This window comes from Elephas maximus, chromosome 18 (genome assembly GCF_024166365.1).
Source record: "Elephas maximus indicus isolate mEleMax1 chromosome 18, mEleMax1 primary haplotype, whole genome shotgun sequence".
Taxonomy (NCBI): domain Eukaryota; kingdom Metazoa; phylum Chordata; class Mammalia; order Proboscidea; family Elephantidae; genus Elephas; species Elephas maximus.
The window spans coordinates 67,878,875-67,906,118 of record NC_064836.1 but is presented as its reverse complement, the minus strand read 5'-3'; the positions used below and the strand labels follow the sequence as shown (position 1 = coordinate 67,906,118).

General features: G+C 39.1%; 1 protein-coding gene across 1 annotated transcript in view; it reads left to right on the top strand.

Moving 5' to 3' along the window:
• The first annotated feature begins 1,537 nt into the window (after nucleotides 1-1,537).
• Nucleotides 1,538-27,244, top strand: part of GABRR3 (gamma-aminobutyric acid type A receptor subunit rho3) — an 87,776-nt gene continuing 62,069 nt past the window's right edge. Inside the window, 2 exon segments of the mRNA XM_049857864.1 lie at nucleotides 1,538-1,591; nucleotides 4,428-4,536. Coding sequence (XP_049713821.1) covers nucleotides 1,538-1,591; nucleotides 4,428-4,536 — 163 coding nt within the window.

Here is a 27,244-nt window from a genome sequence, read left to right as displayed (position 1 = left end):
CATAGATACATAACGTTATTTTAATAGCTCTGTATTATTAAGTTGAACTGAAGGACGAGAATCACCTCCTTTATTGATGAACACTTATTTTAACATCGCACTATTATAAATAACAGCAATAAATATTTTCGCACATGTAATTTTTTCTTTGCCAAAAAAATTACAGTTTCCCTGGAATGGAATTACTGAGTCAAAGCCTGTAAATTATCTTCATAGCTCTCAAAATTTATTTCAAAAGGGATTTTACCAATATTTATACTCCCACCTGCAAAGTATAAATGTTCCTATTGTGTCTTATTTTTTTTATGATTGTTGGGTACTAACATTTTTTATTTTCTACTAATTAAATAAATAAGTATTAAGCTGCAGTAAAGATTTTATTTGGCGTCTCACTGTTAAACCCTCTGGATAGTCTATTCATGTCAGGTCGACTTGTTTTCAAGTTCTGATCCAAGTAAACTAATCCAATACATAGGCCTCGAATCCCTCAGGAAAGCAGTTTGGTAAAGCAGCCAGCTGAGCATTTGTGACTCAATTAAAATGACAGTGTTCGTCATCCCGCTTATTAAACCCCAAAGCATCAGAATGAGTTATGCCCATTTGCTTTCCCCCAACCAGTGCCGTCACTGCTGTTGTTGCTCTCGTGTACTGTCAAGTGGATTCCGACTCTTTTTAATTCTTCACCTAGTATGTCCTCTTCAAAGACTCTGAGACCACTCAAAATCCAGCCTTTCCTTTTTCTGGAACCCCACTTTTGTAGTCAAAAAATTCTAGTAGAGTTTCTGTTACCAAAAAAGAGAGAGGAGCATAAAAAATATGTCTCCTTTGTATCATCCAGGAAGGAAAAGTCCTAACTCAAAGAGAAAAACAATAACCATTACCCCGCTTACACCTACTGTTTCTCAAACAATGTTCATAGCATACACTTTGTGGAAAGATAAATAATGCTGGTGTAAAACTCTTTCATGAATTCTGATTTCTTTATTTTATCCCATCAGGACTCAGCTTTCTAAAAGTTATCCCAAAGCTTTCTTTCAGTAACTACTAAAACTCAAATTATTTTTAGAGGACAAAACAAAATGGCTTAAAATGACATATATATAGACTAAGACTAGAAAGCTCAAAGCCATATCTGATGCTGCATCCCATATTAGCCCCCCTTACTAGCCCCACTTTTTAAGCATATTTGCTTCTTTCTCCTTTGCTCTATTTCAGAGTCTATTAACCTTTATATGTTAGTCTTTTTTTTTTTTTTAATCAGCCAGGGGTCTTCAAACTGGGGCACCCATATTCCTGGGATGTAATGGGCCCCTAAGGTACATACCTGCTGTCTCTGAGGTATGTGGGCATGGATAGTTTTAAAACAATCCTTTTCTGCACCTTTAACTTCCCTATGTGCTCTCCCTTAAAATTGGTCTACCTGAAAACATGCCTGGAGTCTCCTCTTCCACCTCCCTCTCATGATTTCTTTGTCCCATTTGGCAAAGTAAAGGCATGGCCTTCTCCCTCCCTGAGTCTAATCATGTGTATTGCCCCAATGTATAAAAACTCCCTGGATGCAGAGACCATTAGAAATTTTGCTGTTGATGTAGTAATTCTAGTCTAGATAATACAACAATTACCAAATTTTGTGGTTTCCTATTTTTTGCTTACAACAACATTGAAAGAAGACCTAATCAATGTGTCAGTTTATAAATCATTAAAAGTAATTGTTGATGATAGAGCACAAATTTTGGAAAATAAGTCAGAAGGAATTTAAATAATTAAGTGACGTTGCTAAAACACTATTTAAATTCCATGTGCTTACATATATGTGAACAAACTTTCTGGATGGTTTTATCTATAAAAATAAACAGTAGGAATAAGATTTATGCAAAACTCTGCTTCATTCTAGTGGTAATATTCATCCATAGATACATGAAATAATGGGGAAAATGCGGCATTTATCTCACTAAGAGATATATTTCCAATTAAATTTTACTTTATAAACTGAATCATTATTTACCAGCATATATATAACTTTCGTTTTACTCAATTTTTAATGGTCATAAGAAATTTAAAAAGTTAATTTCAATGTATATACATATATGTCTTGTAAAGAAGTATGAATGGATAATAAAAATCTGTGGAGAAAGTAGAATGGACGTACAAGTTCAAATGAAAAAAGGAGCGATATAAAATTTGTGATTTTTAAAGAAGAGCTTAGTCATATATTTATATTTATAATTAAATGGCACGTAACAGTTTTTTTTAACAGTTTTACTTTAAATTAACAATACTTGAATAATTTTCAAATTTATGATGAAAAATTGTAAATGTCTACTTAAATATATGTGAAGGAATACATAAATTTTCAAAATTATCTTAGTAAAATGATCCTTTTTGGAAACAGAAGAGTTAGAAATGAAGTAAAAAATAAATGCATATAGAACATCACACTGTGCATTAGAAGAGACCCCAGGTAAGACCAGTGAACTTGCTTTAAATAGAACAGAGAGCACATTTCATAGCAGGCTCTGTGTTCAGTGTCCTTAGGATTCTTAATTAAGATTTATTCCCTCTAATCTCAGTGTAGAGGCTTCTGAAAGCCACATTAATGATCTGCCACCTAGTTGTATTAAAATAATACTGTTACTGAAGGAGTTCACACATCTTCATGAGTTTCCACCCAAAGTTACATTTCCATTTTTCTTAAACAATAGCTAGCAACTAAAAGCTTCTATTAAATGTGTATATATTCTTGGCTGGTGGCTTGTCCTGAGAAATTTTTAGAAATGCAAATTCTCAGACCCAGACCTACTGGATCAGAAATCCTGTCCATGAAGAGGGCAGAAGTCACAAAGCAGGTGATCTGATACATTCCAAGGAAGATGTTTACAGTACACCTGGCTTCGTACCTAGACCATACTAGGCATTTAATAAACACTGGCTGCTATTATTATTTTTTAAAGTAAATCATTAATTCTAACTCCTTGGAAGAAGGTCTCTAGTTCAGTCTTACTCCTTGGAAGAAATAGATCTGTATGTTCAATTATTTATAGGCTATAATGACTTAACAGGATTAAAAACAACCTCATTGCCTTCTACCCAAAACAGATTCCTTTTCCCAACTTCCTCGTATCTATCAACAGCAAAAATACATCCATAAATCTCCGACGATTCCAGCCAGAAACTGCCCTATTGAAACACCAGACTGTGTGATCTCAGGTGCCCATTAGGCCTGGAAATATCTCTCTTCCCAGCTGCTTCAGGGTTTGAAATTCTCATCATCAAAGTCCCTTTATTGAGTTAAGAAATTGCCTCAAGTCTCATGTTTAAAGCTTACATTGATCTCCTAGAGAAGACATTTATTAATGCAAAAACATATCAGATATTCAGAATAACAAGAAATCACCCAGTAGACCCGTCAGGGTCTTGCTTATGACTGTTTTGTGTTATTGCTGCTGCTGATGATGATGGTGGTGGTGATGAGAGGTACATTGTTCTGGAAGGGGAGCTGAGCAAGGTCTCCAGCACCTTGGACGTGAAGACTGCTGCGCATCACAGCGGAGCTGCGCTTTCACAGACATTCTGGCTCCACACTTGCAGGAAGGTCCACAACTTGCCAGAGTTCACAGACCCAGAGAATGACAGGCCTCTGTGCGCTCAGATTGGTGCTTTTTACTCACACCACAGAGGCCACTCCCCACTTGTTTTGCCTTAGAGCACTGTGGGTGAAAACAGACTTCACCTGCTCCACAATTTGGCTGGGCATCAAGTACAATCAATTGTCGGAAACATCATTTCTCCTCTGGATTCCTCTCTACTCCCCTTGCGCTCCCTCAAAATCTAGAACCTCCTACAAGGATTCTGCCTCTGAATTCAACCTGCATCCATACTTTCTGCTCCTTCGTCTTTGTAAAATTATTTTCATCAGTTTATAATTTTGCTGTGTTTTTGTTTTTGTTGTTTTTTTTTTTTTCACTTTCTTAATGCAGTAATTGTCTAACTTCAGTGGCCCAGTAACGTAGGCTGCTTGTTAAAATGCAGATCCCTAGGTCCTGTTTCCTTGGGTTAAGACTTAGTTAATCTAGGGGTGGGGCTCATGAATCTGAAATTTGACAAACTGTACCCAGGTAACACAGATTACCAGGTCTAAAGACCATATTCTAAGAAACATTGCCTTTTAGTGCACTAAATGTAAATTCAGTTTGTCATTTAACGTGTTCTTAATTTGGTTACCTTACCTCTCCCCCCACCCCCTTTTGTATAATAAAAATCAAATATTGGCAGATCATTGGCTATGTGTGATATGCACTGAAAAAATGTGTTTTTATAGATTTATTTCATAGTATGCTATGTTAAGCACACATGGTTAACCTAAATCAAAATATCCAGAAGCATATGTATCTCAGAATTATTATTCCCCCCTTTGGTGGAATGGCAAGCAAGAAACTAGAATGCGGAATGATGACAATACCAAGGTATGGCCCCTGAAATACATGCAATTGCTGCACGTAGAGGACCATGATTTTGCAATGAGACCTGGATTTGGAGGTGAGTATTGGCTTTACAAGACTCTTGTGTCACAATCCATTGTACTGTCAATAGGGAATCGAAATTTGAAGCAATTGTTTAAGACCAAAATCCAAATAAAAACCATCAATAAAAAAATAATAAAAACCCTTTTCAATCGTCTTTCCTTGAATAAGAATAGTTGATAATTTACCCATTTTAAATTGACCAGAAAGCTTATTTTTCTACTATTACACAGTTTTGTGTGTATAGTAAAAAAAAAAAATAGTGTTCAATAAATACTGGCTGAATAAATGGATACATCCTGCCTATATACAAATTTATTCTTTCAACTAAAATTTACCTATAGGCTGGACTACATGTTGATATTAGTAAAATCGTGTTGAATATTCTTATGAGCTATTACTTCAAATGCCTGGATTTTATGGAAGAACTTGTATGCCAAATGTTATGGCTCCCTATAAACAAACTATGCCGACACTTTTTTTCTTCTTTTTGTCTCTTCTAGCAACTAAAATGGATGGAAATTTGAGAGAGCCAGGCAGTGTTCTAAGCCCTTTAATGCACTATCTGCTCCCATACTCTCAGTGTTCCTAGGAAGTAGGCACCATTATGATCCCTAATATACAAATGTGGAAACTGGGATTTAGAGAGGTTAAGAAATTTTCCCAAGAAGCAGAGCCAACATGGCACTACAGACAGAAGCACCATGCCATCCCTCTTCAGCAAAGACCCAAAAAACCAAGGAAATGAGGTACAAACGTCAATCCTGGAACCCTAAGTACCAAATGAAGGAATAAAGAACTCGATCAAGCACTGAATGGAATAAGAAACTGACAGAGTGGGGGTCCCATACTAGCTAATGTGGCCAGATTTGCCATCTTGGGCTATAGCTGCCAAAGAATTCAGACAGGGAGTATGGGAAGGCAACTTCACAGAGCTCCCAACAGGAGACAGAGCACACGGTAACCAGGGATACATATTTTCCGACCCCACGCCCTTCTTCCCCATACTTGACCTTTGCTGCTTGCCAACAGGCCACAGCCTCTTGGCCAGAGAGACAGTAGCTCACAGCCACCTAGATTCACCATCTTGGACCTGAGCCACCAAGGACTGTGGACAGAGACTACGGGAAGGCAACTCCACAGAAATCTCAGCAGGAGACAGAGCCCCCAGTAAACAGGGATACACACTTTCCTACCCCTCATCCTTTTTACCTATGCTTAATGGGCCATGGTTACTTGGGAAGAGAGACACTAGCTCACTGCCACTGGGGTCCACCATGTCCCCACCAGCTAGCCCTTTCAGCCTCACTTTTTTTGTTTATTTGGTTTGGTTTTCTGGTTTTTATTTTTGTTTGTTTGCTTGCTTATTTTTTCCCCTCATTGGATTTTTCTGTTGTTGTTGCTTCTGTAGTCCCATGTGCCATCTCCTCCCCTTCTTGACAGGCTGTGATTGTTTGCTTTGTTCTTTTCTTTTTTTGGTTTGTTTTTTGGCTTTTTTATTGTTTTTCTCTCTCTTCCTTCCTTCATTCTTTTTCTCCCACCCAGTTAGCCCCACGTGCTATCCCCCCCCCCTTTCTCGACAGACTGTAATTTTTTGGTTTGTTTGCTTTTAGAGACTCAGTTGTTTTTTTTTTAGCTTTTTTTTTTATTGCTTTTCTTCTCTCCCTTCCTTCCTTCCTTTTCTTTCTTTTGCCCAGCTAGCCCCTTGTGCCATCCCCTCCCCTTCTGGGCCGACTTTTTTGTTCGTTTGCTTTTTTTTTTTTTTTTTTGGTCCCCTTTCTTTTCTTCTTTTTTTTTTTGTTTGTTCTCTCTCTCCTTTCCTTTCTCTTGCCCACCCAGACTTGTGCACCACCCCACCCCTTCTGGATGGGCCATGCTGCACAGCTCAGTTGAAGAGTCACTACGCTCAGCCTCCTCGGGTTTGTGCCACTGTCACCCATGGGCACCCTCAGCACCATTTATTTATTGCTTCTTTGGGGTTTTTTTGGTCTTTTTTTTTTCTCCTCTCTCTCCCTTCCTTCCTTTCTGCTCTCCAATCCACCCAGCCCTGTGTGTCACCCCCAACTGCTTGGTGGGCTGTGTTGTACCACTTGGCTGGACAACCTCTTGCACATGGCCTCCCCAGCTTTGCACCACCCCCAGAGGCCAGCTCCCTCAGAGCCATATTTTATATTTTTCTTTATCTTTCCCCTTCTCCATTTCCTTCTCCCTTCCACATGGACCCTTTGCTGCCTCTGTCCCATCCTGATGGGCTGTGATGTACCACCCAGCAAGAAAGACATTAGCTCACCACCACTCCAATTCCACCCAGGTCCCAACAGCCAGAGCACCCACCTCCATATTTTTCCATTTTGTTTTATTGTTTCTCTGATTGTAGGCTTCTTCTCTCCCTATTCCCACTTTCCTTTCCTTTATCCCGCCCACCTGGACTTGTGCACCACCCAAGCTGCTTCTCAACAGGCTGAGCCAAATGCACAGCTAGACAGCCAACACCACACAGCCTCGCCGGGTCTGCCCTACACCCATGTGCGGAATCCTACAGCACCACCATTTTATTTACTTTTTTCTTTTTATTATTTTTTACTTCATTTTTCTTTTCCTTTCTTTTTCTGCCTTTGTTTCTCTCTCCTCTATCTCTTCTTTCACCCACCCACTTAGCTCTGCACATCACCTCCTCTCCTTTCCCTCCTGTTTATCTACACCTCACACCAAGTGCCACACTCCTGAGTAGCATCAATGTGGTCCCCCAAACCCTGCCCTGCACCTTTCCCAGCACTGCCCCATCACCCCCAGTTCATACCACAAACTACATATTCCCGCCTCTCCGCCCTCGATGGCCCCACCCTGCTGCACCACAGCTGAGTGACCAGCCTTTCCCACCTGGACAAAGTAGTGAGAAGTATCATGCCCATAGGTGAGCAGGAAACAAAACACACACAGCCTGCCTGATAAGATATAACCAAATAAAACAAAAAAGCAGGATGAAACAATCAAATCTACAATCAATAAATGAAGAAAATAATTCCTGGACATCCCAGAGACAGCAGACAATATCAAAATGTATTAAAAAAAAAAAAAAAAAAAAAACAGGAGAGGATGGCCCCAGAAAGCAACCAAAATAAAACAGTAGATGACCTTCTGCTAGAAGACAAGGCAGTGGAACTACCTGGTAGGGAATCAGAACTCTAGTATTCAGTGTACTACAACAGATGAAGGAAATGCAGACAAAGATAAGAAAAAAAACTAGACAAAACCATTGACAATACAGAGAAAATTATGTAAAAGACAGAAAAAAAAACTATGGAAAAACTAGAAAAATAGTACAGGAACAAAATGCCAAACTAAATAAACTAGAAATTGTAGAAAAACAGAAATTAGAAAAAGATAAACCACAAGATTTCAGAAATGAACAGTGAAATAGAAGGTTGTGGGAGCAAACTTGAAACAATGGAAGACAGGATCAGTGAAATTGAAAAAAAAGAAAACCTTGGATGCCACTTTGAGGAAAACTCAGAGAAAAGAATGAAGAAAAATGAAGAAGCCATGAGAACCATGTGGGATACAATCAAAAGCAAAAATTTGTGTCTGATAAGAGTTCTGGAACAGGGAGAAAACAGAAAACACAGAGAGGATCATTGAAGATTTCCTGACAGAAAAATTCCCTGCTAACATGAAAGAAGAAAAGCGGACTATCCAAGAAGCTCAAAGAACCCGGTATAGGATAGACTCCAAAAGAAAAACAGCAATGCATGTCATAATCACACTCACTAAAAAGACAGGCAAAGAAAGAATCCTGAGCACAGCTCGAGAAAAATGAAAAGTCACATACAAAGGGGAAACAATAAGACTGAGCTCTGATTACTCAGCAGAACCCATGCAGGCAAAAAGGCAATGGGATGACATGTATAAAATCTTGAAAGAAAAAAACTGCCACCTACGAATAATATATCCTACAAAACTCTTACTCAAATATAATGGTGAAATGATGACATTTCCAGAAAAACAGAAATTAAGGGAATATGTAAAATCCAAACCAAACTTGCGAGAATTATTAAAGAGAGTCCTTTGGATAGAGAACAAACATCAGACAACAACCTAAATCCAGCACATAAAACAGCATCAGCTAGACACCAACCCAGATAATGAACTCTCAAGGATAAAACAAAACTAAAAGATTTACAGTTGGGAACCAGAGACCTCAATCTGTAAATTACAACAAAGTCGGTACAATAAAAGAGGGAATAAACATTGGAAGTATAGGAATTCCAAATGGAGAAGAAGTCAAGGAAATACCAAGTAATAAAAGACTGGTTCAAACTTGGGAAAATAAAGGCAAATTTCAAAGTAATCACAAAGGAAGTTAACAAACTTACTCATCAAAATAAAGAAGAAAAACATAAACTCTAAGTAAACAGAAAATCTACCAAAAAAAAAAATGCAAACAAAAGAAATTCAGCAGAGAAAAGTAACAGGAACAAAGAAAATGTCAGCACCAAAAAAAAAAAAAAAACTCACTACAAAATGATAGCAATAAACTCACATCTATTAATCGCACTGAATGTAAATGGCTTAAATGCACCCATAGAGAGACACAGAGTGACAGAATGGGTTTAAGAAAAAAAAAAGGACTCAGCAATATGCTGTCTACAAAAGACACCCATTAGAAACAAAGACATATATATATTAAAAATCGAAGGATGGAAAAAATATATCAAGCAAACACCTACCAAAAAAGAGTGGAGTGGCAACATTAATCTCAGATAAAATAGGCTTTTAAACAAAATCCACCATAAAAGACAAAGAAAGCTGTTATATAATGATTAAAGGGAAATCCAATATACATAACAATAATAAATATCTATAAACCCAAAGACAAGGCTCCAAAAGACATAAACTCTAACAGCACTGGAAAGAGAGATGCTAGTTCCACAATTATAGTAGGAGACTTCAATACGTCATTCTCGGTAAAGAACAGAACATCCAGAAAGAAACTCAACAAAGATACAGAAGATCTAAAGGTCACAATCAACCCACTTGAACTCATAGACATATGTAGAACACTCCATCCAACAGCAGCAAATTCTTTTTCAGTGCACATGACGTTCTTCAGAAGAGATCATCCCTTAGGCCAAAAATCAACCCTCAAAATATAAAACATTCAAATAATACCAAGTATCTTCTCTGTTCACAACCCCACCAAAGTAGAAATTAACAACAGGAAGAGCAAGGGAAAAAAAATCAAATACATGGTGTCTTCATCATCTAGTGGTGATATAATAGAAATACCACAAGTGGATGGCTTTAACAAAGAGAAGTTTATTTCCTCACAGTAAAGTAGACTAAAAGTCCAAATTCAGGGCATTGGACCCAGGGGCAGGCTTTCTCTCTCTGTTGGCTCTGGAGGAAGGCCCTTGTCCTCAATCTTCCCCCGGTCAAGGAGCTTCTCAGTCAAGGATGCACTGTGCTCCTGGTGCTGCTTTCTTGGTGGTATAAGGTCCCCAACTCTCTGCTTGCTTCCCTTTCCTTTTTATCTCTTGAGAGATAAAAGGTGGTGCACATCACAACTGGGGAAACTCCCTTTATATTGGATCAAAAATGTGATCTGGGTAAGGGTGTTACAAGCCTACCCTTATCCTCTTTAACATAAAATAACAATAACAAAATGGAAGACAACTACACAATACTGGAAATCATGGCCCAGCCGAATTGGTACACACATTTTTGAAGGGACATAATTCAATCCATGACACATGGAAACTGAATAACACCCTGGTTAAAAACCACTGGGTAATAGAAGAAATCAAAGATGGAATCCAAAAATTCCTAGAATCAAACGAGAATGAAAACACATCATACCAAAACCTCTGGGACACAGCAAAGATAATGCTCAGAGGTCAGTTTATAGCAATAGATGCACACATCAAAACAGAAGAAAGGGACAAAATGAAAACATTATTTACACAACTCAAACAGAGAACAGGAAAAGAAGCCCACAGCCACCCAGAAGAAAGGAAATAATAAAGCTCAGAGCAGAAATAAATGAAATAGAGAAGAAAAAAAACAATAGAACCAACAAAACCAAAAGTTCCTTCTTTGAAAGGATCAACAAAATCAACAAACCATTGACCAAATTGACACAATAATAACAGGAGGGGACATAAATAACCCATATAAGAAATGTTATGGGGGACATTACAACAGACTCAACTGAAAGAAAAAGGATCATAAAAGTACTCTGAAAAATTATATTCCAACAAATATGAACACCTGGAAGAAATGGACAAATTTCTAGAAACACAATACCAACACAAACTAACAGAAACTGAAATTGAAAATTGGAACACACCCATAACAAGAGAAGAGATTGAAAAGATAATTGAAAAAAAAAACTCTGGCCCAGATGGGTTCATTGGAGGATTCTAACAAACATTCAGAGAGGAACTTATACCACTACTACTCAAACTATTTCAAACATAAAAATGGAAGTGGTCCTTCCAAACTGATACTACGAAGCCAGCATAACCCTGATACCAAAACCAGGCAAAGACACCACAAAAAATAAAATCACAGACCAATATCTCTCAAGATTAAAAAAAAAAAAAATTCTCAACAAAATTCTAGCCAATAGAATTCAGCATCATATCAAAAAATTATACACCATGATAAGTGGGATTCACACCAGGTATGCAAGGATGGTTCAACATTAGAAAATTAATCAACATAATTAACCATATAACCAAAAGAATCACATGATCATCTCAATCAATGCAGAAAAGGAATTCAACAAAGTCCTGATAAAAACTCTCAATAAAATAGGTATAGAAGCAAATTCCTCAACATAACGGAAACGCCACTGGCATAGTGGTTAAGTGCTACAACTGTTAACCAAAAGGTCAGCAGTTCAAATCCACCAGGTGCTCCTTGGAAACTCTATGAGGCAGTTGTATTTTGTCTTATAGTGTCATTATGAGTCAAAATTGACTTGATGGCAATGGGATTGGTTTTTCTTTTTTTTTAATATACAAAACCAACAGCCAACATAATTTTAATGGAGAGAAGCTGAAAACATACCTCTTGAGAACAGGAACAAGACAAGGATGCCCTTTATCACCACTCATATTTAACATTGTGCTGGAAGTACTAGCAAGAGCAATAAGACAAGAAAAAGAAATAAAGGGCATCTAAATTTTAAGGCATAAGTAAAACTGACCCTACTTGCGGATGATATGATACTATACATAGAAAACCCAAAGACTACACAAGAAAACTAATGTAACTAATAGAAATATTGAGCAGAGTAGCAGGATACAAGATAAACCTACAAAAATCAGTTGGATTCCTATGCACCAATAAAGAGAACGATGAAAAGGAAATCAGGAAAACAAGGCCATTTATAATAGTTCCAAAAAAAAAGAAAAATACTTAGTAATAAATCTAACCAAAGATGTAAAAGACCTATACAAAGAAAACTACAAAACACTACTTGCAAGAAACCAAAAGAGACCTACATAAATGGAAAAACATACCATACTCATGGATAGGTAGACTTAACATTGTGATTATGTCAATTCTACCCAAAGCAATTTACAAATACAATGCAATACCAATTCAAATACCAACAGCATTCTTTAAAGAGATGGAAAACCTAATCATTAACTTTACATGGAAAGGGAAGAGGCCTGGATAAGTAAAGCAATATTGAAGAAGAAGAATAAAATAGGAGGACTGGCACTACCTGGCCTCAGAACTATACAGCTATACTAGTCAAAACAGCCTTATTCTGTTACAACAACAGACACATTGACTAATGGAACAGAATTGAGAACCTGATCTTCAACAAAGGCCCAAAATTCATAAAATGGGGAAAACACAGTCTTTTTAACAAATGGTGCTGGCAAAACTAGATGTCCATCTGCAAAAAAATAAAACAGGACCCACACCTTACACCATACACAAAAACAAACTCAAAAAAGATTAAAGACCTAAATATAAAACCAAAAACTATAAAGCTCATAGAAGAAAAAATATGATCAACACTAGAGGCCCTAATACACAGCATTAACAGGATATAAACCATAACTAACAATACACAAACACCAGAAGATAAGCTAGATAACTGGGATCTCCTAAAAATTAAACACTTATGCTCATGAAAAGACTTCACCAAAAGAATAAAAAGAGAACCTACAGATTGTGGCTATGACGATTCTAACCAAGGCTTAATCTCTAGAATCTGCAGGAAAATCCAATACCTCTACAAGAAAAAGGCAAATAGTCCAATTAAAAAATGGCAAAGGATATGAACAGACCCTTCACCAAAGAAGACAGTCACACAGCTAAGAGATACATGAGAAAATGCTCTCAATCCCCAGCCATTTGAGAGATGCAAATTGAAACTACAATGAGATACCATCTCACCAAACATTACTTCCAGGAATCAAAAAAAAAAACAGAAAATTACAAATGTTGGAGAGACTGCAGGGGGATCGGAGCTCTTATGCACTGCTGGTGGGAATGCAAAACGGTTCGACCATTCTGGAAAATGATATGGTGCTTCCTTAGAAAGCTAGAAATGGAAAAACCATAGGAGATGGGAAGGAATAGTCAGACATTTCCTGTGGTCCCACTTACAACAAAGACCCAAAAAAACAACTGAGTTGGTTATATATGACAATCTAGGAGTCCTGAATGTCAAAGACAAAGTTGACGAGTTGGACTGAGTGGCAGGGGAAGGGAGAGAGCTGGCCGGCACCCTGCAGCCTAGATCGGCCAGCATGTGTAGGCTAAGGCAAGCAGTAGCACTTGGAATGCATTTTCCACACCATGATAAACAGAGCAGCTGAGGGTATCACATGCCTGCAGAACCAGGGGAAAACACTGCTAGATCTCTGAAAGTTAAGTGCAAGTGTAACGTATAATGCGTGGGATCAAAAACACCCTTTCCCCTCTTGGAAGTGTCTCTCTCCCACTTACTTACCCTGCTCAGCTCTGGTCCCAGTCCAGCTTTAGCCATTGCCAGGCCCCCTGGGCCAGAAGTGGGACTCGTCTTTTGCCCCAAGCCATTCTCTCAGCTTTGGAAAGGGAAAAAACAACAAACAGGAAAAAATAATCTTCCAGCTTTCCTAAGCCAGTACCTCAGGGCAGGCACAGCCCCTTTGCCTAGGCACAGGCATAAGGGATACAAGGACTTTGAATGCCTTTCACACCTGCCTAGACCTATGTAGCCCCGTTTTAACAGTCTAGGCCCTTATTTGCATAGTAAAACAGGGTATAAAACTGAGAAGCTTATTTCAACTGCAATAGCTAAAGGGAAGTGGCAGGTTCCTGACATTTGACACCACCCTTCCCGTTAAGCAGGGTACTCACCTACCCACATCATGGACCTGAGGACTGGTGGCTCCACCCCCTCCACCTAGCCACCCTTGACAGGGGCCCTAGAATAAGTGGTGCCTCCCAGTCCTTACAGCCAACAGCACCGAGTGCCCAAAGTCCGGCTTCAAAATGCACCCACCTATGAGCTCTAGGGAACAGGGTCATGCCTTCCACCCAGGCACCCAGGGCAGTCATCAGACACCTACCTTGCTCGTGAGAACTTCAAAGTCTCCGATAATCAAAGTAGCTCACATGACAAGCCTATTTGGGTGTATCAAAATAAAACAAAACAAGAAGCTAGGACACAGTAAGCAAACATAAAATAAATAAATATAATAATTTATTGATGGCTCAGGGATGACAGTCAATATCAAATCACATAAAGAGGCAAGCCATATGGCTCCAGCAAGCAACCAAAACAAAGAACCAAAAAACCTCCCAGAGGAAGATAAGGTCTTGGAAGTACTAGAGAAAGAATTCAAAAGATTAATATACAGAACTCTTCAAGAGATCAGAAAGGCAATCAGGCAAAATGCAGACCAAAATAAGGAACACACAGGCAAAGCAATAAAGGAACTTTAGAAGGTTATATAAGAGCACAATGACAAATTTAACAGATTACAAGAATCCATAGAGAGACAGCAAATAGAAATCCAAAGATTAACAGTAAAATTTCAGAATTAGACAACTCAATAGAAAGTCATAGGAGCAAAATTGAAGCAATGGAAGTCAGAATTAGTGACACTGAAGATATAGTACTTAACACCAATTTATCCAAGGAAAAATCAGATAAAAGAACTTTAAAAAATGAAGAAACTCTAAGATTTATGTGGGACTCTATCAAGAGGAATAACCTACGAGTGATTGGAGTACCAGGAGGGGGGAGGATGACAGAAAATAGAATTGTTGAAGATTTGTTAGCAGAAAACTTCCCTGATATTGTGAAAAACAAGAAGATATCTATCCAAGAAGCTCATTGAACCCCACGGATGGTAGATCCCAAAAAAGTCACCAAGACATATTATAATCAAGCTTGCCAAAACCAAAGGTAAAGAGAGAATTTTAAGAGCAACTAGGGATAAATGAAAATTCATCTACAAAGGAAAGTCGATAAGACTAAACTGTGACTACTCAGTATAAACCATTCAGGCAAGAAGGCAATGGGAGGATATACACAAAACCTTGAAGGAAAAAAATTGCCAACCAAGAATTATACATCCAGCAAAACTGTCTCTCAATATGATGGCAAAATTGGGATATTTCCTGATAAACAGAAGTTAAGGGAATTTGTAAAAACCAAACCAAAATTACTAGAAATATTAAGGGAATCCTCCAGTTAGAATACCAATAACATCAGATAACAACCCAAGACTAGAACACAGGACAGAACAACCAGGTATCAACCCAGATAGGGAAGTCACGAAAATAAATCAAAAGTATAACACTGAAAATAGGGAAACAGAGATGTCAATATGTAAAATATGACAACATTAAAACAAAAAAGAGAGATGAAATAATGTAGTCATAGAACTTTCAAATAACCTGAATAAGAAGTCAGATGGGTGACATCACAACAGACCCAAATGAAATTAAAAGAATCATAACAGAATACTATGAAAAACTGTACTCTAACAAATTTGAAAACCTAGAGGAAATGGACAAATTTCTAGAAACACACTACACTACCTACCTAAACTAACACAAACACGGTAGAATAACTGAATAAACCTATAACAAAAAAAGAGATTGAAAAGGTAATTTAAAAACTCCCACCAAAAAAAAAAAACCCTGGGCCTGATGGCTTCACTGCAGAATTAGACCAAACTTTCAAAGAGTTAACACCAGTACTACTAAAGGTATTTCAGAGCATAGAAAAGGATGAAATACTCCTGAACACAGGCTATGAAGCCAGCATAACCTTAATACCAAAACCAGGTAGAGACACGACAAAAAAAGAAAATGACAGGCCAATATCTCTCATGAACATAGACACAAAAATCCTCAGCAGAATCTAGCCAATAGAATTCAACAACATATGAAAAAAAAAAAAAAAATTCACCATGACCAAGTGAGATTCATCCCAGGTATGCAGGGATGGTTCAACATTAGAAAATCAATCAGTGTAATCCATCACATAAATAAAACAAAAGATAAGAACCATGTGACCTTATCAATTGATGCAGAAAAGATATTTGACAAAGTCCAACACCCATTCCTGAAAAAAGCTCTCAGCAAAATAGGAATTGAAGGGAAATTACTCAACGTAATAAAAGGCACTTATACAAAGCCAACAGCCAACATTCATCGTAAATAGAGAGACTCTGAAAGCATTCACCTTGAGAACAGGAACCATACAAGGATGCCCTTTATCACCACTCTTATTCAACATTGTGCTGGAAGTCCTAACCAAAGCAACAAGGCAAGAAAAACAAATAAAGGGCACCCAAATAGGTAAGGAAGAAGTAAAAGTTTCCCTATTTGCAGATGATATGATCTCATACACAGAAAATTCCAAAGAATTCACAAGAAAACTACTGGAACATAGAAGAATTCAGCAAAGTATTAGGATACAAGATAAACATACGAAAATCAGTTTGGATTCCTCTATATCAATGAAGGGAACTTGAGAGAAAAAATCACCAAATCAATACCATTTACAATAGCCCCAAGAAGGTAAAATGCTTAAGAATAAATCTAACCAGAGATGTAAAAGACCTATACAAAAACAATTATAAGACACTACTGCAAGAAACAAAAAGAGACCTACATAAGAGGAAAAACATACATTGTTCATGGATAAGAAGACTCAACATCATGAAAATGTCAATTCTACCCAAAGCTATCTACAGATACAATGCAATCCTGATCCAAATTCCAAAGACATTTTTTAACAAGATGGAGAAACAAACCACAAACTTCATATGAAAAGGAGAGGCCACGGATAAGTAAAGCATTGCTAAAGAAGAAGAACAAAGTGGGAGGCCTCACACTACCTGATTTTAGAACCTATTATACCACCATCGTAGTCAAAATAGCCTGGCACTTGTACACAACAGATACATAAACCAATGGAACAGAATTAAGAATCCAGATATAAATTCATCCATCTACGAGCAGCTGATATTTGACAAGAGCCCAAAGTCCATTAAATGGGGAAAAGACGGTCTCTTTAACAAATGATGCTGGCATAACTGGATATCCATTTGCAAAAAAATGAAACAAGACCCATACCTCACGCCATGCACAAAAACTAACTCAAAAACACAGAAGAAAACATTCTTTGATGGTTATGAGGGTGAGGAGGGAGGGAGAGAGGATTTCACTAACTAGATAGTAGATGAGATTTATCTTAGGTGAAGGGAAGGACAACACACAATACGGGGGAAGTCAGCACAACGGGACTAAACCAAAAGCTAAGAAGTTTCCCGAACACAACCAAACACTTCGAGGGATAGAGTAGCAATGGGTGTCTAAGGACCATGGCTTTGGAGGACATGTAGGTCAATTGGCAGAAAAAAGTTTATTAAGAAAATGTTCTGCATCCCAAGTTGGTGAGTGGTACCTGGGGTTTTAAAACTAGTGAGCAGCCATCTGAGATGCATCAGTTGGTCCCAACCCATCTGGACTAAAAGAGAATGAAGAACACCAAAGACGCAAGGAAAACATTAGCCCAAAAGACAAAAAACCAAAAATGAAGCCTGCTGCCATCAGGTTGATTCCAACTCATAGCAACCCTATGGGAGAGAGTACAATTGCCTCAAAGGGTTTCCAAAGAGTGCCTGGTGGACTTGAACTGCCGAACTTTTGGTTAGCAGCTGTAGCTTTCAACCAGTGCTCCACCAGGGTACTTTCCCAAGGGACCAAAAGGCCACATAAACCAGAGACTGCATCAGCCTGAGACCAGAAGAACTAGACAGTGTGTAGCTACCACTAATGACCGCTGTGACAGGGAACACAACAGAGAGTCCCTGACAGAGCAGGAGAAAAGTGGGGTGCAGAACTCAAACTCTAGTAAAAAGAGCAGACTTAATGGTGTGGCTGAGACTAGTGGAACCCCAGAAGACGTGGCCCCAGACTCTCTCTTAACCTGGAACTAAAACCATTCCCAAAGCCAACTCTTCAAACAAAGATTAGACAGGACTATAAAACATAAAATAATACTTGTGAAGAGTGTGTTTCTTAGTTCAAGTATATAAATGAGACTAAATGAGCCGTTCCTGTCCGGAGGCAGAATGAGAAGGCAGAAAGGGATAGGAGCTGGCTGAATAGACTCGGGAAACCCGAGGTGGAAAGAGGGTTATAGGGATTGCAACTAGGGTCACATAAAAATATGCATATAAAATTTTGTATGAGAAATTAACTTGAGCTGTAAACTTTCACCTAAAGCACAATAAGTAAATTTAAAAAATAAAAAGAGAAATACCATATGATCCAGCAATTCCACTCCTAGGAATATATATCCTAGGGAAATAAGAGACGTCACACGAATAAACATATGCACACCCATGATGACTGCAGCATTGTTCACAATAGCAAAGAGATGGAAACTACCAAAACGGCCATCAACAGATGAACGGATAAACAAACTATGGTACGTGCACACAATGGAATACTACACAAAGATAAAGAACAATGATGAATCTGTGAAGCATCTTACAACATGGATGAATCTGGAGGGCATTATACTGAGTGAAATAAGTCAATAACAAAAGGTCAAATAGTGCTGTTATAACAGAAATACCACAAGTGGATGTCTTTAACAAAGAGAAAATTATTCTCTCATAGTCTAGTAGTCTACAAATCTAAATTCAGGGCATCAGTTCCAGGGGAAGGCTTTCTCCCTGTGTCATGCCTGGAGGAAGGTCCTTGTCATCAATCTTCCCCTAATTCAGGAGCTTCTCAGGTGCAGGGACCCCAGGTCCATAGGACACTCTCTGCTCCTGGTGCTGCTTTCTTGGTGCTAGGAGGGCCCCAAGTCCCTGCTTGCTTCCTTTTCCTTTTATCTCTTGTAATATAAAAGTTGGTGTAGGCCACACCCCAGAGAAATTCCCTTTACATTGGGTCAGGGATGTGACCTTAGTGAGGGTGTTACAATCCCACCCTAATCCCCTTTAACATGATCTAATCTTGCCTCATTAAGCATGCACAGAGATTAGAATTACAACACATAGGAAAATTACAGTCACAAAATGGAGGACACTGGGAATCATGGCTGTCTTTGGGTTCTCTACAGAAGCAAAACCAGTAAAGCATATAAATATATATAGACATAGATTTATATCAAGGAAACAGCTCACGCCATTGTAGAATCTGGAACGTCCCAAGTCCATGGAGCAGGATAGAGGCTTCTCTCAATTCACATAGCCGCAGGGGCTGGCAAACCCAAGATCGGCAGGTCAGAGAGCAGGGCTTTTGCTCACAGGCTGTGAAGATTGATGAATCCCAAGATAAGCAGATAAGCTGATAGCTCAAGTCCCAAGAACCGGAGGTCAGACAAACACGAGGCAGCCACAGGTTCCAGAGTGAGCAAAAAGCCAGAACGTCTGCTTATATTCAAATGTAGACCACGCCCCCAAAGAAACTTCCCTTCAACTGATTGGCTACTCACAGCAGATTCCATCATGGGAATGATCATATATAAATGCTAAGAATCATGGCCCAGCCAAGTTGACACACAACCTTAACCAACAATGGCCCAACCAAGTTGACACATATTTTGGGGGGACACAAGTCAATCCATAACATTGTGTAAGACCACTACTGTAAAAACTCTTGAAAAGGTTTACACACAAAAAGAAACAATCTTTGATGGTTCTGAGGGAGGGGAACTGGTGATGGAAAAACCCTAAATAGACAACAGATAAGTGGTAACTTTGGTGAAGGGTAAGAGAGTACACAATACTGGGAAACCCAGCACAACTTGAACAAGGCAAGGTCATGGGAGCTTCATAGACACATCCAAACTCCCTGAGAGACTGAATTACTGGGCTGAGAGCTGAAGGGACCATGGCTCAGGGAAAATGTTCTACATCCTACTTTGGTGAGTAGCATCTGGGGTCTTAAAAGTCTGTGAGTGGCTGTCTAACATACTCCCCTGGTCTCACCCTGTCTGGAGCAAGGGAGAATGAAGAAAACCAAAGACACAAGGTCCAAAGGACTAATGGACCACAACTACCACAGCCTCCACCAGATTGAGTCCAGCACAACTAGATGGTACCCAGCTACCATCACCAACTGCTCTGACAGGGATCATAATAGGGGTCCTAGACAGAGCTGGACAAAAATTGTAGAACAAAATTCTAACTCAAAAAAAAAAAAAAAAAAAACAGAATTACTGGTCTGACACAGACTAGAGAAGCCCCGAGAGTATGACCCCTGGACACCCTTTCAACTCAGTAATGAAGTCACCCCCGAGGCTCACCCTATAACTGAAGATTAGACAGGCCCATAAAATAAAACAAGACTAAAAGGGCACACCAGCCCAGGGGCAAGGATTAGAAGGTAGGAGGGGACAGGAAAGCTGGTAATAGGGAACCCAAGGTTGAGAAGGGAGAGTGTTGACATGTTATGGGGTTGGCAAGCACTGTGAAGAAACAATAGGTGTATTAATTGTTTACTGAGAAACTTGTTTGCTCTGTAAACCTTCATCTAAAGTACAATACAAATAAATAAATAAATAAATATTTTCCCAAGGCCACAAAGGTACTAAGTAGTGGAACCAAGATGCAACAGCCAATAAAGAGGAGCAAAACCAAAAAACCAAACCCGTTACCACAGAGCCGATTCTAGCTTAGAGTGACCCTATATACAGAGTAAAACTGCCCCAAGGGGTTTCCAAGGAGCAACTAGTGAATTCAGACTGCTGACCTTTTGATTAGCAGCCAAGCTCTTAACCACGTCATCACCAGGACCCCAAAGAGGAGTAAAGAAAGTCATATTAGAGGTGCATACTTGGAAGGAAGACTTTTCTGCCTCTCAGTTTGGTCAGTGTGAACATAGTTGCATCACTCAGGGTGCCAAGGTTTTCCAGAGATGCACAGGGTGGGGTCAAGTCAACCATTTAAATTAACCTCTCCTTATTCTTCCTGAATCCATCCAGACCCTTTGGCCCAAAGTCTCTCACTCCCACAATTCCTGAACTGACAACTTTTCAGAATATTGGAGATGTAGAAAAAGAGGAAACGGTCCCTGGGTGGTACAAATGGTTAAACTGCTTGGCTACTAACCAGAACGTTGGAGCTTCAAGTCCACCCAGAAGTGCCTCAGAAGAAAGGCCAGGCAATCAACTTCCCAAAAATTAACCATTAAGAACACTGTGGAGCACAGTTCTACTTGGACACTTGGGGTCAGAGTCAACTGCAAAGCAACTAGTTTGGGCTTTTTCATGTGGAGACGAGGGAAGTGGGCATGAGGGTAAAGAGGACAAATCCTCAGACAGTAGAACTGCTGCAACTTTTTGATAAATAACTAATACTTCAGGTACTTAGAGTGGGGTAGAGAGAACTTAATGCTCTTGTCATATCTTGGCTATGACCAACAGAAGCACAACAAGCATGTTCGTACCACATAGAACTACTTTGTTAACATAAAATTTAAAAAGTATGTCAGGTAATTGTAACACTGAGAGTTTCTTTGGCTTTTGTTGTTGTCGTTGTTTTGTTTTGCTTTTAATTTCGTGGAACCCATTAGGTTGCAATTATAAGGGTCTGCCCTTGACTTCAGAGCCCTGGTAGTGCAGTGGTTAAGCAAGCATTCAGCTACTAACCAAAAGGTCAGCAGTTCGAATCCACCAGCCACTCCTTGAAAACCCTATAAGGCAGTTCTACTCTGTCCTGTAGGGGTCACTGTAAGTGAGAATCGACTCAATGAGTTTGGCCTTGACTTCATTAGTGAGGATGAGAATCACCGGAGGGCTTGTTAAACCAGACTCCTGGGCCCACCCTTGGGGTTTCTGACTCTCTAGATGTTGGTGGGGCCAGGAATTTGCTCTCTAATGAATTCCTAGGTGATGCTGATCTTTTGGTCCGAGAATCACGTTGAAAAACACTGCATTAGATTAAATCTCGGTGACAGTTTCTTCTTCTTCCAGAGCACTTCTCACACAAGGAGCCTTGAATAAGCGTGTGTAGAGATGTATTCTTTTTGTTTCTTTATTTCTGAGACTCCTTTTCTTTAGCTTTTATTTTCATTTTATCACAACTTCTCAGATATGTAATATTTACCACAATTTTCTTAGAGATGCCTGAGCCCTTAACTACCATTCCAAATAAACCTTTGTTTCTCCCCATCAAATTTGTTCAATGCTTGGACAATACCTACAACTACCACACAGATATCCTTCACCTTGGTCTTTAATATTCTCAAAAAAGTTTCAAAAATCTAGTTGGCGGAATTCAGCTTGGGAAAGAAAGGCTCGGGAGATAAACTTTACTGGCTATGGATCTCTTCCACCACTAGGGGGCCCCAGCCACCCAGGAATGGCTTGGAACTGGCATCTTGGGAACAGCAGTTAAAAGCTCAACAAGATGTACTCTTTTCAATATCAGTTCAAAAAGCTGCCCTAATTCCTGTCAGGATAGACTCCTCAACTAAATTAATTCTTATCCTAGAGGAAAGAATTCCTATGGGGTCTATTTTAGGCCGTTGAAAGCCAGAAAGATTGAAAGAAAAATGACCGTCCTTGAATTGGGACCTTGGAACAAGCAGCCTGGAGGCCCGTCACACAAAGTATGGTCAAGGACCTGCAGAAGGATCACCTGACAGTTAGTGAGAAATGCGGGATCCCAGGCCCCACCCCAGGCCCTCTGAATCAAGTTCTGCATTTTAACCAGCTCCCCAGGTGATTTGTGTGCACTTCACAGTTTGAGAAACACTGCCCTAGACAACCCTCTTACCTTAAAACATTTATGTTTTCTTTCTCCATCCCTTACACCATCCCCATTCCCCTGAAAAACATAAAATTGACCCAAAGTTTCCAGTGTCTTGATCTGTTAGAGGTGTATATTGATTTTTTTTTTTTTTTAAGTAAGAATGCATTTTTTTTAATACAATTTTTTCCTGAGGCGACTTCTTGGGGTATTAAAAATGCAATTGAAATGTGCTACTTAGTGACAGGTGACAAATCATACTATGATTAAGAAATTTTTCTGACAATCATGGACTGGGGCTAGATGGTGTCCAAATACTTTGTGTGTTCAGTCACTTCAGGCAGAAAAATCCATAAATTCAGTCAGAAGTGTCAGTCTAGTAGCTCTATGAAATACGAGCATTAACCTTCTCTAGCCTGTCTTGATCAGAACAGCTTATTATACCAATGACCCATTTCTTTGTTCTTCTCAAGTCTGCCTTCATGGGGAAATCAGGCTGCAGGATATAAAACACAAGCTTCAATTTATCTTCTTTTTTTATACTTGTCCATAACACACATGCACACACATACTTTTTTCCTCTTGAGCTAAATGTAACTTCAGCACTTCTCTTGCCTTAATGTGTTTTCCTAATTAGCTTTAACATTAAAACCAGCTGCTACTGCAGTGTTTTTTATTTTTATAAAGCATTAGAAGATTAATTGACTCATTATGTGGAAACAGGAGAATATAAATTTAGGGGAGCTTTTTGTTTAACTTGGGTTATAAATTGCAGCTCATTTTCTTTATTTATGTTTTCTCTACGCTCTACGTCTTCCATAACTAAGGACTTTTTTGTTTCAGGCTCATACATGATAATTTCTTTGTTTCTTTAAAGTGAAATCAATTCAGCATCTAGATACTGGCTACTGAGCCAAGACAAAAGATAGAGTTATAAAGTCCACTTGTATAGTCTGCCTGCCAAACAAGAGAACTAAGCTGGGAGACAGAGGAAAACGTCAAAGAGTAAAAACACATACTCTGTTAAAATAAAAGAGATTTACCGAGGAATAAACAATTTCCAAAATGGGCAGTAACCTTGTAGAGAATACAAAGTTGCTCCTAAATATGGAGGGAGATGTGTGCTCCTATAGTAAAAATGGAGAAGAGGAGTGTTTGATGGTCACATGGTTATAGCCACAAGGTGGGTACATCATCAGCAATTCTATTTCAACTACCTTCTTCCTGGAACATCTCGAATAAACTCATTCTCCTACAGTCACATCCCTTATTTACTAAGAGTGGCTGAACTGCATTCTTGAGCCCCACCCTTATTTGCTAAGAGTGGCTTGGGGCAAAAACCAGGCTGTTTAAACAAGATGATTGACAGGGGGGTGGGGGGGGCAGGGTATCCCGGTTCCACTCAGCCAGGGGGCCAAGGCCATATGTATATGAGTGAGAAGAAGTCAAGGTTACATTCTCAGGAATGTAGAACCAGTAGCTTATAACAAAATGGAGTTTTGATTCAGACCTTATGTCAGCCATTTTATTATGCCAAGTACCTCGTTTTAGAGGTTTGCTAGCACATTCCCTCTTTTTTGTTCAAGCCTGCATTAGGAGGGAACTAAACACCCACAAAGGAGTTACCTTTCTTCTGTAAGAACTTCTTGGGTATGTTGCAGGTCCAAGTATCGAGAGTACCAGATCTTAAGGTCATTGGGCTAATTTTCCTTTTCACCTTGCCATATTGCCAGGTCTCATCATCAGGGTCTGTGCTGCAAACAAGTCCGAATTTGGAGGAACAACTTGGCAATCAAATATGCTAACTCAAGGTGTGAAATCAGTTACTTAGTTTCTGTTGTAAATTTGTTTTCTTTTAAATATGTGATTCTTTGCACAGTGAGGGGAGTTGTAGTGGAGTTACATATGTTAGATGAACATTTCAAAATACACTTCATTATATGTACAATGATTATTACAATGATTTAGATAATTATTCTGGTCTGTACCAGCAAGCGTCACCAGGAAAAAATACCTTCAGGCAACCAGCTAAAAATATCAAAAAAGGGAGATCTGGACATGGGAGCTATTGAGTACACTCAAGCAGCTTTCTTAAAAACCTTTGTAATATCTTATTCTATTTCTCTTGTGTTATTTATCCAAGTACAACAGAAGGTGTTTATAATAGCACAAACTTCTTTTTGGACTAAAAGGAAATCAAGGACCAATATACAATCCAATACTATTTTAACAAGAGCTTCTAAGGATTTTTGTTAAGCTGACATTCCATCAGCAGTATCATCAGCAATTTTGGTTATAGTGGTAGATAAATCACAGATGGATTTTTCAAGTTGGGAATGCTGGGCCAAGAAAGAAAGACTCAAAGAAGTATTCACCCCATACCAGGTCTGTCTGCCACTGGATTTCCAGGATCTTCCCATCCTCTTCTGTGATGGGTCTTAGGATTAGCAGAATTAACAAGAATCTCTAAATTGTTTCTCCAATGAGTGCTTTCATAATAAGGATGAATATCTATCTGAAGGAACACCTAGATGTTCCAAGGTGCATTGACGTATCAATCTCCAACCGTCCACACAAGGTAGTGCCCAAGCATATGGTTCATCACTTGGATTTTGTTCATATTCTTTAGAGTATTCTGATCACACACACACACACACAAATACACACTCATAAGGGGCTTGTCATGGATTGAATTGTGTCCCCCAAAAAATATCTGTCAACTTGGCTGGGTCATGATTCCCTTTTATAATTATATGACTGTCTACCATTTTATCTTGTGATGTGATTTCTCCATATGTTGTAAATCCTATCACTAAGATGTAATAAAATGGATTAGCTGCAGTTATACTGATGAGGTCTACAAGATTAGGTAGTGTTCTCTTTTGAGATATAAAAGAGAGAAGTGAGCAGAGAGACATGAGAACCTCATACCACCAAGAAGGCAGTGCCTGGAGCAGAATGCATCCTTTGGACTTGAGGTTCCTGTGCTGAGATGCTCCCAGACCAAGGGAAGACTGATGACAAGGACCTTCCTCCAGAACCGACAGAAACAGAAGCCTTCCCCAGGAGCTGATGCCCTGAACTTAGACTTGTAGCCTACTCAACTGTGAGAGAATGAATTTCTCTTTGTTAAAGCCATCCACTTGTGGTATTTCTGTTATAGCACCACTAGATGACCAAGACAGGGCACACACCATACTCTCTCTGTCATTGCCATGGGAGGATTCATTAGTTTGTTTGAGCCAGTTTTCCCTTTAAGGAATTGTTACAAACAGATAATTGACCCACAAATACCAGCATTAGTTTCCTGTAGGAAAACAACTTGAGATAACTGATGCAAGGAGAGTAGTCTGTTTGTGTGGGTCTGGTGTAGTATCTAGGTCAGCCATACCATTTTTTGGTCAAATTAGAACAGGGCATTTGAGGTGGGTATAATACTCGGTGGGGGGGAGGGGGGAAGGGGAGGAGGGATGCCATAATCTGACATGTATCAACCATTTCACAATGGTGCCACTGAAATAACTGTAGAGTCAAGCACAACGCTGTCATCTGATAGAGGTAATGCTAGTGGATCTGAATTTTTATGCACAGACTTAGGGCAAAGGTGGAAACGCCGACAAAATTACCAGCAGAAGCTACTGAGTGGGCTAATATAACAAATGCACTTTTCTTCCAAGGATTAATGGGGATATTGAAAATGTTGTTGTCGCTGTTGTTGTTAGGTGCCGTCTAGTCGGCTCCGACTCATAGCAACCCTATGCACAACAGAATGAAACACTGCCCAGTCCTGCACCATCCTTACAATCATTGTTATGCTTGAGCTCACTGTTGCAGCCACTATGTCAATCCACCTCGTTGAGGGTCTTCTTCTTTTCCGCTGACCCTGTACTCTGCCAAGCATGATGTCCTTCTCCAGGGACTGATCCCTCCTGACAACATGTCCAAAGTATATAAGACACAGTCTTGCCATCCTTGCCTCTAAGAAGCATTCTGGCCGCACTTAGTCTAAGACAGATTTGTTCGTTCTTTTGCCAGTCCATGGTATATTCAGTATTCTTCACCAGCACCACGATTCAAAGGCGTCAATTATTCTTCTGTCTTCCTTATTCATCATCCAGCTTTCACATGCATATGATGTGATTGAAAATACCATGGCTTGGGTCAGGAGCACCTTAGTCTTCAGGGTGACATCTTTGCTCTTCAACACTTTGAAGAGGTCCTTTGCAGCAGATTTGCTGCAAGAAAGGCTTCATACTGAAGGAAAACTATTCAGAAGTAATGTAATAAAGCAAATAACCTAAGAATGATAGCTGCAATAAAGTCCATAAATTTCAATCAACTGCATAAGAATAAATCTTACTGGGAAATAAGACCACAAGAACATAGTACAGTGATTAACATAAAAATGGCTATGACTATTAAGCAAAGTCCAAGAACTTCAACAGCTTGCATAGGGACTTGTTCCATGACCTTGGGAGGATCTGT